This window comes from Lissotriton vulgaris, chromosome 1_1, assembly GCF_964263255.1.
Source record: "Lissotriton vulgaris chromosome 1_1, aLisVul1.2, whole genome shotgun sequence".
NCBI lineage: Eukaryota > Metazoa > Chordata > Amphibia > Caudata > Salamandridae > Lissotriton > Lissotriton vulgaris.
The window spans coordinates 1,168,683,625-1,168,697,382 of NC_141685.1; the positions used below are offsets into that span (position 1 = coordinate 1,168,683,625).

Here is a 13,758-nt window from a genome sequence, read left to right on the forward strand (position 1 = left end):
ACTCATTTAGTGAGTTTTTGTTTCAATAGTCTTTAGCTCTTTTTATTTCCAATTGCATTGTTTTGATTGCAGGCATTACAATTTTGCATTATTGTACCTTAACATTCGTTTACATTCTTATAAATACATTTGCTTGCTATATGGAAACAATTGTGCCACATATGCATAACACATAGACCTGTGCATAAGTATATATATATATATATATATATATATATATATATATATATATATATATATATATATATATATATATATATATATATATATATATATATATATATATATATATATATATATATATACATATACAAAGTACACACATGACTAAAGAAGATCAGATTGGTGGGTTGATGATTGGAAAGATGGATGCAGGAGTGAAATGGGTAGATGGGCGAATGGATGGATCGATGGATAAACAGAAGGACGAACAATGGATGGATGCATGGATGGCTGGATAGATAGATGGATGGACTGGCGGATATGTGAAATAAGTAGATGTGCAGATGGATGAACACAAATACGGATGATGGATGGATGGATAAAGGATGGACTGGTGGGATGGTGGATGTGTGAATCGGGTAGGTGGGCGGGTGGATCAATGGATGAAGAGAAGGATGGATGACAGTTGGATGAATGGATAGATGGATTGATGGACTGGAATACTGAACAGTTTCTATTTATAAGTACACGCATTAACATTATTTAATTAACACATCATGATCAACTTATAGCAAATTATACAGCTCTACTGTCTTGGTTGTTTCATTGAATTTAGAGCACAAGAGAAAAACAAACTCGATTATTTTAGTAAATGCTGTGTTAAACAGTGTGTTAGTAATCCAATTCAAGTTGAGAAGTTAGTTGGTTTGTGTATTTATTTCCGGAGAGTGCTATGTGACTTCTCATCACTGCCTTTTGAATGTCACATTTTTTGTCATATGTAGGCAGGCAACAAGTATCCCTTTATATGGCATGACAGCCAAGTGTTTTTTTTTCAAATTACTGTGTCATCCTGGATTGGATGCACACAGTGTTTGCTTAAATATACCTCACACACCAAAAGGGCCTTAGGTGTCATGCCCCATCATAGGGGTCTTCCCGTCCCGCTGCGGGACGGGCATGCTGCGACCTGCGACTATGCGGGAGCACTGATCTTACAGTACTACGTGTTAATAGGGGGAGTGAGAGGAAGGGTCTGGAGTGAATGTCAAAAAAGTTTATTAAAAAAGGACCTGGCCTCATGGACTTAAGAAACTTTATTAGGTAATCGAGGCTGGATCTGTTAAAAAGGTGGTGCCGAAATGTCCTGCATACAATGTGCGGATACTCCTATAAAGTTAATATGTTTCGAAGCATCAAGGTTTCTTCATCAGGATAGTCATCGGAAATTTTTGACAAGGTGGTTTTACTGTCTTGCTAGACTTTGAGGTAGACATCATAGGGGTTAGGCTCTTCTGATGTGATTGGCAGCCATCAAAAGGTCTGACTCACAAGTTCTGACTAATACATAACAAGCAAGCATTGACAAATTGCAATGTGTTTTAGCCATATTGTACACCAGTGAGGCTGCTGTCTGTTCAGCATGGCTAAAAGTTAGTGGTGTAGAGGAGAGTGATATTGAGTGTTGTACAGTGGAATCGTAAAGAGTGGAGTAAAGTGTTGTAGAATGGAGTGGCAGAGACTGCTGTTTATTGGAGCGGCTTAGAGTGGAGTTGTGCAGAGTGACATACTGTGGAGTGGCACAGAGTAGAGTGGACTGGTGTAGAAGAGACCACTGGCATAGAGTGTTGCAGAGTGTTATGGTGTAGAGCGCAGTGGCAATGAATTCAGTGGCGTACAATGCAGCGTCATAGAATGCTGTTGCATAGATTAGATTGGTGCATGATAGAGTCCAGTGGTGCAAAGTGGACTGGTGCAGAGTACAGCAGAGTGGCACATTGTACAGTGCCGTAGAGTGTAGTGGTGCAGAGAAGAGTGGCATAGAGTCGTGCAGAGAAAAATATAGTGCTGTAGAGAGTAGTGGCACATAGTAAAGTGGTGTAGAGTGAAGTGCTGCAGAGTGTAGTGGCGTACAGTGGATTGATACAGAGTAGAGTGACGTAGAGTTCTCTGTTGTAGAGTAGAATGTCAGAGTGCACTGGTGTCATGTGGTGTAGAGTGCATTGGCATGTAGTGAAGAGGCATAAAGTGGTGTTGAGTAGAGTGGCAGACAATGCAGTGGTGTTGAGTGCTGTGGTGCAAAGCAGAGTGCAACTCCAACCCCAATGAATAGACTCAATTTGCCTCAAAAGTACCCATTCCAAGAATTCTGTTGTGTGAGTGCCTCCAAGTTACATTGTTTTAATAAATCACTTCTGATATATTGGTCTATTTACTTCTCCGTAAAAGACAAATAAAAGCATTCAAAACCCCTACATAATATTTTAATGGCTTCTTGGCAAAAATTACTTTACAAGATTTAATAAGATGAGCGAACAATGTTCATCGCTTCATCGGGGCTGGCTTGCAACTGCTTTACATATACAAAAATTAGCCACTGGAATTATTTTAGCTTCTATTTTAAATGTTGCCTTCTTATATATTTTGGAGGCCATGATATGCCCTGGGCCAGAAGATTCAGATAAAGTTGCGTTGTGGACTGCTGCTTTCACTATCAAGACGGCTTACTAAATTGGTAACTAAGCAAATAGGGACAGCTGGTTCACAACACAAAGTTCTTGGTCTACAAAAGGAAAACTGGATTTAAAGGAAATTTTGAAAACACTGGCCAAATAATCAATTAGGGGGTTAAAGAGGTTAAAGTGAGTTTGCCATGTCGAAATCATAAATTAAAGACTGCCCAAGGACAAAACTAGCAGTCTGGATGTAACACAACAGTGGGAGGGAGAGTGGGTGGAGGGGTCAGTGGACAGTCTTTACAAAAGACAACTTGAAGTGAGACAGACAGACAAAAGCTTAAAGTGTGACAAAATGCACCGGAGTAAGTGGCAAGAAGGAGACAGTCTAGCGGCCACCCAGTCTATGGTTAAGCTTTTAAAGAGACCGTCAGCCTGGAGGTGAGCTTGCACAGGATTGTGACATCAAGCATTATTTGCGCTCCAAGTACAAATCCAGATGTGCGCCTGCTCAGATATGGATTCTGTTCAAGTCACTCTCAATTTCACTTCAAAGGATGTTCTCAAGCCCCGGGGGGCTTCCTCCGTTCCTCTGCTCAATAAAATTGATCTCTTATACAGCAGGAATGGTCTTTGACACTGAATATAGTAGTCATAACTGCCCGGTCAATGGTACTGGGTTTAATGGCCTCATAAGGATAAAAGACTGATTTCATCCTAACAAGATTCAGAGCAATGATCTGCATATTACGCAAAGATATCTACAAAACTGCTCAACCTACTAGGTTATTTAATGTCTGGTGAGGTTTCCCTCCTTTGCCAGGAGTTTAGCCACCACCATCTGGTTCCTATTGACTAGCTTTGTGTGCAGTTGCAGGAATTTCTCTGGGCACAATGTGCAGTGTGACCCTACACCCTGACCTCATATAAAATAGTTTAGAATGTTCACCTAAAATTTCTTCATCTTTTATGCACATAATTTGTTCTTCAGTTGTGTGCCTCAAATTGGGCGCACATAACCAAACGTGTAAGTACAACTTGGTGGTTCCTCACTGTACACTGGTACACTCTTCTAGAGCCTGGTTAATATACCTTACAAATGAGCAGTGATTGGGAGTGAGAGGGAAGCAACATCAGAACCTACAACCCCTGTAGATTCAGGGTTTTCCCATAACAGAGTGGGGGCGCTGACCCACCCGTCCCAAAGCCTCTGTATATTTGTGAGTTTCTTTCTCTGGGATACACTTATAATGTGATACAACAGACACTTGCAGTGTGAAACAAGAGGCACATGCCTGAAGGGCAGACAGGAGCCCCCACCCAGGCACAGCCCAAAAGCACCAACCCCACTGCCACTCTACTGTGCAGGGACCAGTGGTGTGAGAAAGCAGTGCATGCTTGTGCTTCTCCCAAAACAGCTCTAACAGTGAAGTGAATAACAAGCCTGTGAAACTGCTGAGTAAGTTAAGATTTTTCTGTGGATTCTTATCTGTAGATCATGGTTTTAGTCCACCTCAGCTTTTCATCCTTCTGAGCAGTAGATTAAACTGAGCAGTTGTAAAGCCGGATGTTCATATAGATAAATAAAGTGGCCGGCGCTGCTTTGGAACTCATCATGGGAACGCATTTGAATTGTGTGTTCCAAAGGAGTGTCAGCCATCTTGTATGCTGATCTTCTCGAATCTTAAGATAGAGCTTAAAAGTACTATAAGGGCAAAAGCAGCTTACCTGGAAGCTGGGGAACAGGGTTCGAGTCTCGGTAATAGGCTCAACATGCTGTGATTCTGGGCAAATCACTATCACTTAATCCTTCTATGCCTGGAATGTGTCCTGCTGTAATAGAACTAGTGCTTGTGTATCACGCTATGTAAAATTGCACCAAAAAAACAGAGCTGTGCAGGGAAAACCTATATAATAGAACTAGTGTTCGTGCATCGCGCTTTGTACAATTGCACGAAAAACAAACGCTGAGCAGGGAAAACCTAAATAATAGAACTGGTGCTTGTGTACCACACTATGTAAAATAGCACAAAAAACTAGTACTGTATAGAAGAAACCTAATCAAGGAATTTCCATCAAAGCAGATGAAAATGAGTACTTGGGCCATTGGACACTGATGAGAGAAACTCACGAGGACCAACAGTAAATAATATGCTACAACCACTAGGCTCTTTGAAAATCTTGAGGAAGTTTCTCCCTCTTCTGCCTGTGAGTGCCAAGAAAAAGGGCCGTGCTCTGATCTTGTCCCGTTTGGACTATGCCAACGTCTTTCGGTTGGCAGTCCAGGCTATCTTGCAAAGAAATTGCAAGTAGTCCAAAATTCGGCAGCCAGACTGCTATTGGGTTTGTCATCTAGACATAGTGTTCGCACCCACCTGCGTAACTTGCACTGGCTCCCAGTTGAATCTCGGCTAAATTTCAAAATGCTGTCCATCGCGCATCAGGCCCTCTATAGCTCAGGCCCTATTTATCTTCAGAAGAGATTTGCTTTTTATAAACCTAGGAGACAGTTGCGCTTGTCCGATCAGTTACTGATACAGACCCCCATGTTCAATCGCCAAAGGCTTTGTGGGAGCTCCTTTGTTTGAAAAGCCGGTCTGGCCTGGAACATGTTGCCCTTGGCACTCCGGGGCACCCAGGATCCATTGCTTTTCAAGAAAAAAACGTTGCTCTTTTAGCTTCTGATCTGTGTGCACCTTACTTTCTGGAGCAAGCTCCGGGACACTCTTGAGTAGCTGTGCACTGTACAAATTAAATATAACATAACATAACTAGAAATGGAGGAAAAGTAAGCAGCAAGCCCACAAACAAATAAAAATAAGTGCAGGATGTAAGCCCCCTTTAAATTTATTAAATACAATAGATTTCACAAGCTCATAGCAAGCGCTGTGCAGGAGAAACCTATAAAGGACTTATTGCACACAAGGAGCTACATGGAAAAAATGGATTACTTTGTTTTTAGAATGTATGCATGAGATAATTATTTGAACGGACAAAGAGTGTGAGGAGTGATTGCCATTTTCAAATGCAAAATAGACCTTCATGCATTGCAAATGAAGCACTCCCAAGAAGTTGGAATGATACACCAAACAGCTAATGACATGATTGTGAGAGACACACACTCCTAACACGTCAATGTGTATATTATTTACAAGAGCCTATCAGACCTAGAATATAAACTATTTTGAGACTTAACATGGTAATGTTCTTTTCTAGATAATCTATGAAGCTGTGTCTGTAATTCAGTTTGGAGAGAGTCCTGGAACATGCATATTGAGCAGAGCCTCACAGTGTTATCATTGCTCCCTCCCCTGGGGATTCACATGAGTCAATCAATGCAATGGTTTTAGTGCCTCTGAAATTTAAATAGGCTGTGATCAGCACTCATGGATCTTAACGATTTGTTCCCAGTACATGCCGCCACTACACTTAACCATTGCCATCTGAGGCAGAGGTCCTCAGCAGAGAACTGGTATGATAATAAATAAATAAAATCCCTACACTATTTTACTGCGGGAAAGTGGGGGCAATGAGGTGATTTCACAATGGGGTTTTACACAAATATTTTTCTAGAAAAAATATAACAGTCGTTAAATGTTAATGTTATTCTCTTTTTATCTTATCTGACAGAGAAGAAATGGAAACAAATATTATATCTCTATCCATACTGGGCACTACATAGAGGTATATTTTGCATAAATGCTAGTGCAGTCAGTCATTGACTCACTTGCCCCTGTTTTCACTGCAGTCATTGCCTGTTTTTAATCTTATGCTTGAGCCATACCTGAGGACCGGGAGGACCACGTTCACCATTTTTGCCTGGTTTGCCTGCTTCACCCTGATTGAAGAAAAAACAATATAAATGGTTATAATGTCACTTCCAATATCAGCTATACTTATAACCTAGAGTTGCTGGTTCTATCACATAATAAATATAGTCTTAATGTTATAATTGCTAGACTGACTTATATGGCAATTTTGAAATCCATGATTAAGAGATTTCATTTTATATTAAAAATCTAATCAATCCTTTCACAGAAAATGATTTAAGATTGAGTATCTTTGTTCACCTTTTACATTTGGCATCAATCCTGAGTATTAAAAGGTTAACATGAATAGAACTATTACTTACATCATCACCAGGTTTGCCGGCGGGACCGGGAGGACCACGGGGACCCATCGGGCCCTAAAATAGAAAAAAACAGATTATCAACGTTATTCCCAGTTATTTGGGGTATTATTAAAGCTGGAAGTCAAAATACAATTTTTATTCTTTTTTAAGATTAAGAAATGCAGACAAATATAACTGTTAAGCTATTGGGTGAAATATCTTTCCTTTGGGCGGTCTTTATTCCATCTACTCTTTCTCCACCGACCGATTCCTCATGTGAGGTGTTGTTGCCCAATCTAAGCTTGGTAAGAAAACATCACTGACTTTTACTGCCAGAGGAAACCACAATATGTTTGTAAACACTGAAGTGAATGAGACAATACAGCTGACTGCTTACATATAAACTCCCACAGAAAACAATAAAGTTGATTTTCCCAGAAGCACAGAAAGGTCGTGTTCCAAAAGTTGACATCTGGCCAAACCCCATTAGAAAGTACTCAGATATTTACTTGCTGTTTGTATTTTGCCCATCCTGTCTTTCATATGTAGGAGGGTTGTATTATCTAATATAATCTATTTGCATGATATTTTGCAAACTTTGATTTCAAAACCATGATGTTCTTCAAGTGTACAAACTAAAGTAAAATTAATTTTATAAAATATTTCTGTCACCACAAAATCCATTTCAAGCTCTGAATGATGGATGTATATGTTGTACTTGTAATCTATTTGCATTGTAAAAGGTATGCTATTAATAGGATGGTGTGAACAACATTTTGTGCAAATATGAATGTTTGATGCATTCATTTACTATAGCAAAATCATCCCTTTTAAGATGAGGCCAAGAAACATTTATTGACGTTACAGAAGCCAGGTTTTACAGCAGAGTTTCAAAAGTTCTGCATCAAAATGGAAAAAAAATCCTAATTGAAGGAAACATAACTTTGGTACGAATGCTTGACGAGGCATTTAATGAAGAAGCACGAACATCATCACAGTACATTAGTCCATCTTAAGAAAGAAACAGCTCATATCACCAATTTTGGGTTGTCAAGGGTAGCAGGTGCTATCCTTAGCATGCACTTGGCACTCCAAGCACCTGCCTTGTTACCCTTGATACCAGGGGTAATGCAGTGCTTAATTTGCAAAACAATGAGTGCTGGTGATGAAGCTCTGCTCAGAAGCCTTCGGACTGTGCTATTACACGTCACCATGCCGAATACCAAGGCTGCGTAGTCTGGAATCCACCTCATGCTAGACACTGCCCGTCCATTTGTTTCACCCTTGCAGTTCTTGCTTCCTCCTCCTTTCCCCTTTGTTTTTTCATCTACTGCTCTGGGAAAATTCCAGAAGAGGAAAAATAAGTGTCTGTCCCCCAAAAAAGTGTGCTCCACCAGCAGCCTCTGGCTCAAACTAAGCCCTGAGTAATACAGGAAGTGGCAGGAACTGAACATAATCAGGACTAAATTACCCACTTTCATTTTCTTCGTTACAAATCATTGACTTTAATCTGCCCCATACTCTAGCTAGTGGTGGGACAAGTTGTCAACAATTCAATGTCAATGGGGTCGAATTGTGCATAATTTCCCCTCGCTGCCTCTGGAATTCTGGAGAATTGATGTCTGTGTTATTAGGGACTTTAAAAAGTAAAGGCTCAAGCCTACAGTTCGCCACAGTGGGGTGAAACAAATATGATTCCTAAAGCACGATCCTCTGGGTTGAGGGGCGTCCCCCACTTGCACTCATTTGAAGAAGTTCAAAATGACACTTTGTTAATAAAGTTGTTTTTCAATTGGATTCATTGAATTGTTTCATTAGTATTCATGACTGATATTCATAATTCCTTCATTATGATAAATTTGTCACACTTTGTTCAATATTGATGTTTATAACGGCCCAATCATTTCGGGCTGTGGTCCTCTAAAAGCCGAACTCTTTGACACTCGGCTATCGGTGTAAATTGGAAAGTTTGACCATCATCTTGAGGTAAAATTGGAGGTAACTCACCAACTGATTAGAGGAACCACGCCCATGATGAAGGGTCACAGCCCGAAATGCATTGGACCGTTATAAACATCAATATTGAACAAAGTGTGACAAATGTATCATAATGATGGAATTATGAATATCAGTCATGACTACTAATGAAACAATTCAATAAATTCAATTGAAAAACAACTTTTATAAATAAAGTGTCATTTTGAACTACTTCAAATGAGTGCAAGTGGGGGACGCTCCTCAACCCAGAGGATCGCACTTTAGGAATTATTATTGTTCATCCTTACACTCGGGAGGATTTACCCACCTGCACCACCGACCTTTTCTCACTTTTATTACATTTGGGACACATCAGAGTGCGCTTGTCCACCTTACTTTCATTGTTTGTGAAACAAAAATGCACATCTCACATGTTGCAAAATACTATTTGGTTTTCATAAGGCAATCGCTACATTTTAAGGATTTAATCTTACAAGAAAATTTAACTTTTGGGACATGAAAAGTTTAAAATGAAGCAGAGAATGCATTTCAGTTGATAGCTGCCCGGGCGATATATCTAACTTTCCACACAAAGCATGCTCTTTAATATTGAAAAGGGTCATGGTGACCCAACATTCAAAAAAAGCATGCCCGAAAGCATATTTGTTACTGGCCCCTGGATAGGCAATGCACTTAAACATGTTCTTATGTCATTTGAATAGGAATTATTTTCTGTTTTCATGCATGGGGAACTTTTCTGCACCAGAAATGTCTGACCTTAATGTTCAATGAGTGTAAAATAAAATACCTGAAAACTATTCTTGGTTCGTGCTAGGGAGTACTTTGTTTAGCTAGATATTTGACAAAGCTCAGCAGGATATATCACCTTAGACCACTGGAAATTAATTGATGTGCTTCAATTCATGATTTCACTTACTCTCCCGTGGTGTCAGCTTTGCGTTTTCGATGATAAACCTTGAGCTGTTGTAGCAACATCTCTAATAGTGAATGAGGTCCAACAAAGGCGCAACTACTTTGGCAATGGATTAGTGGCACCAATCCCACACTCGATTCCTCCCAAGTACTAAGACCTCCTCCAAACCCCACTATAAATGCAGGAATACAAATGCCAGTTTGCAAAATAAAACAGCACTAAACAAGTGGTGGCAGTCAAACTTGGGATCAATTTACTTCAATCCCGAATGTTGCTTCTTTGAAACAAATGGCAAAGTGTACATTAGTATTACTGTAGCGTTACGTAGACCTAGCCAGTGTGCAGTGTGAAGCACTGTATACACCAATATCCTACAACAGATAGTAGGTCAGCGAAAGGAGAACCAATAAATGGAGTGAAGGTGGCAGGCAGCAGTGCCAGAAGTGAACAGCACAGAGTGCAAGCTCCTGCAAAAATCTTTGGGCGTTTGCACTTATTTTTTCTTCATATTAAACAATGACTATGGTATTAAAAATATGGTGCTTTAAGCTGCAAATGCTAAAGACTGGTAGTTCCCTTGAGGTTTAAGACATGTTAGTCTGGAGTCTATTTAAAAAAAACGGTATTACGGGACAATATCATTTCCTACAGGGACAACATCAGGACAAAAGCTGCCCCAAATCACTATAGTGGTGAGGGATAAATTGTATTTTATGTTTTGCCTTTTATTTTCTTGAACGCACCAAACAACTTATTTATATGTATTTGTCTTATTTTAGATATTTTTTTAATGTATATTAGCTGTTCAGACTGTACTAACAGTTAATGCAAAACAAATGATTCTTATTAATGTGTATAATTTAGTATAGTAAATGTAAAACCCTGTAGCTGAATTAGTACAGAGAGTAAAACTTGGGCTACATTTGCATTGCATTTACAGCGGTATTTTTTTTAGCAGTGTGCACAATGTTGTAGTATTTTTTTGCCCTTTGCTGATAGGGATTGTTTCCTACTTCCTTTAGAAGTAGAGCAGACTGTCTGTTTTGAGATAGGTAGTAGGGGCAGTACTTAGCTGTGCCTCGGTGAGGCCTGCTCGTTATTTCGTGTTATTTTGTTGTCTTCGAATAATTGGAAGCCCAGCATCCCCACTGCTAATAAACACAGCCATGTTGATAGAGCTGGAGTCTTTGGGGACCAGGCATGTGTGTACAGCTGGTGGACTGGCGTGTACTCACATTATGTGATTTAGCATCCACTGAACAAGGGCCCTTTTCAAGGAGAGCTAAAGTCTGTTCTTCAGAGGGAACAGATGGCACTGAAGTGAGACTTTTGGAAAGGGAACTCACCAACAAAGGAGCTTTCTGCCCCTAGATTAGAACAAATGAGATCGTGCCCATGTGGTTGTTGCAGCAGATATTACAACAATCTGTGTGTAGGTAATTTATACGGGAAGACTATGCCTTCGCAGTGTGGTCCCATATAAATATTACTGTAGAATATTTGTGAATGGTGTGTAATTTTAAATAATTGATATCACGTATTTAAGTTTCTATTGTACATCGGGATTTTCAAGTGAGAATGTGATGCAAGGAACTGGAACACTTAGATTAGCAGTCTCGAGAAAAGAGCATTAATAGTATGGATGTAATACTCACAGCAGCACCAGGTTCACCAGGTTCGCCGGGGTTGCCTTGGAAACCTTGAGGACCCTAAAATAAAACGGAGAAGTAGATCTTTGTGACCTTTGTCTCAAAGGCAAAAGTTGAAGATAGAGCCATGCCTCATAGTTTATGCACAGTGGTGAAGGGGTCAGCGGCGACAGTGTTGTACTTTCAGTGATGTTCCCTGGCGCAAATGCTTCACGATTACCTTTATCGGTCCCTGTTTCCTCAGGTGGTGTCTCATGTAGTTGGTTCTACCTCAAAGTGTTTGAAGGCTTCCTCGTAGCACAAATATAACAACCTAGGTATCTAAAAGGCCAGGGATGAAGTTAAGCCTTAAATTAAATTATTTGCCAAGTTAGTGAACATTTCAGCCATTCAACTGAATTAATAATACCGGACCCTGCCAATTTCTTGTATAGGTGTCATGCCATACAATACAGGCAAAACAATGTTATAATGAGGCATAATAACCAATTTTAGTGACAGAGTCCGATTCACAAAGGTATTTGTGCAATTAAATTTAAGTTATGCACAAAAATTAATGGATTTGCAAAGGCAAAATCTCATTCTTGATTGCCCACGCAGGATTTTGGGATATTGCTCTAGCAAAGCTCACCTGGAAATCCCCCTGTTGTGGTAAGATTTCCAGGTTAACAAATTTGGTTGTGTGGGCACATTTATTGGTTTCCCAAGAATATGCCCACCAATAACAATTGGTGAATACCCATATACCCATAAACATGAACATTTGTAGGTGTCAGACAACATTTTGCAAGTAGTTTTCTCTATCAAATCACTTGCAAATGTATTTCCGCCAGGAGCAAACTTATTTTATTGTATTATCAAGGATGGGAAGAGGAAGGAGCACACCCAGAATTGCTGGTTGTATGGGAGAAAAATATTTGCTGAAGGAAAATGGTTCTCCTCACTCATGGAGAAACAAAAAATATAGTTAAAAAAGGCATGTGCACCTCAGCCTTTCATTTTGGCATGTGAAAATATACACATGATACATTTCAGTGCTTTGAAATAGGTTTGAATATGAATGTTCCAAGGAGCATACTACTATTGCAGAGTATATGAATTGCATTTCATCTCATGAAAGAGTGCGGCCTCAGCCTGCCTGGACCAGGTGGCACACACACACATGGTGCTCCTATGAAACCATTCGGTCTACGGTAGCAGACCCACCTAAAAGAGTATAAAGTGCCAACCTCAAAACAGAGGTTGCAACAAGTGAAAGGTTAGAAAACCCAATCACCAGGCAATGTGATGTACCAAAAGGACGTTCTGCTATTAGTGGCACTAAACAACATCCCACAGCGGGTACTGACCATTAAACTTCAAGATGCCTGCGTCCTCCTGCGAGGACAACAGTTGCTCCATAGTCTCAAAAACGGGCGTAGATCCTCACTATTGAGTGGAAGTGTCTGATTCCTGTGCCATAAGCTTCAAGAGTTCCAGTTGAGGAGGCTGTCCTCTGTTTACTTTGCTTATGCTCTGGAAACGAAGGGAAAGCCCCACACACCGACCGAGGGCAAGAAGTGTTTTTTTCTGTCTGCTCTGCGCAGCCATGGTGTGGCGACGTAAGGCATTGCTAAACCAATATTATCAGCAGAGGAGATTCAGATAACGAAGCTGTGGTCGACAATGAACACCAGTCTATGTTACACCTAAAAGAAAGGCAACGACATTGCAACCATACACGTGTTTCATGTTATTTAAAGAGAACGTTTACTTTGAAGACACTTCGAAACGTTAGTTACCTCGTTGAACACTGTTCTGGAAGCTAACCTCCATTCATGCAAGAATGGAAGGCTTTCTACTTTGACTTCCAATTCCTCTGTGTTATGCAACTATTTATTCTAGCTTGTGAAAGAGAAATGTGTATAGTGCAGGGCACAAAGTGCACATAAGTACAGCTTTGGAGCGCTATAGAAGTACCTTCAAAACTTTTTGAGGATTCTTGAGTTAATCTGTTTTGATTTAGTTTATTTGCCTGTCGAGTACACTCTAGCAAACATTGTATATTGCTGTAAAATTATACTCACGGGTGATCCTGAGGGGCCGGGAGGTCCTCTTGGTCCCATAGGGCCCTAAAATGATAAAGAAAGGCAGGATCAGTGAAGCAGTGTCTGTACCCTAACATTCTCTGTTCACTGAATCTGAATCCTATAGAGAAAGAAGAAAAGGAAACATCTGCATGCTGTGTGTAACTGAATCTATGGCCTCAAGCCTAGCTTAAAATACCACAAAAAAAGCATGCTTATTTAAATAAGCTTCCCGTAGCTGCTTCTGGGAGGCCGCTGTGTGAACCAAAATGGAGTTTCATTCACCTCATGCCAAAAAGAGCTGTAGTGTGGATATTTGCTTCTCTTAACTGTTTAGAATTGAGAAGAACAGAAACTGCTGTCTAAATTACTGAGTGCCAAGTAAGTTCAAGAGTAGCAGCAA

At 40.1% G+C, this 13,758-nt stretch overlaps 1 protein-coding gene across 2 annotated transcripts in view; it reads right to left on the reverse strand.

Moving 5' to 3' along the window:
* The window catches only part of COL2A1 (collagen type II alpha 1 chain), a 126,335-nt gene that overhangs the window by 94,737 nt on the left and 17,840 nt on the right, over positions 1-13,758 (reverse strand). For both annotated transcript variants that reach the window (XM_086964270.1, XM_086964260.1), the window contains 4 exons: positions 13,356-13,400; positions 11,296-11,349; positions 6,751-6,804; positions 6,403-6,456 (listed from right to left, as the gene is read on the reverse strand). In XM_086964270.1, coding sequence (XP_086820396.1) covers positions 6,403-6,456; positions 6,751-6,804; positions 11,296-11,349; positions 13,356-13,400 — 207 coding nt within the window. The remainder of the gene's footprint in view (positions 1-6,402; positions 6,457-6,750; positions 6,805-11,295; positions 11,350-13,355; positions 13,401-13,758) is intronic.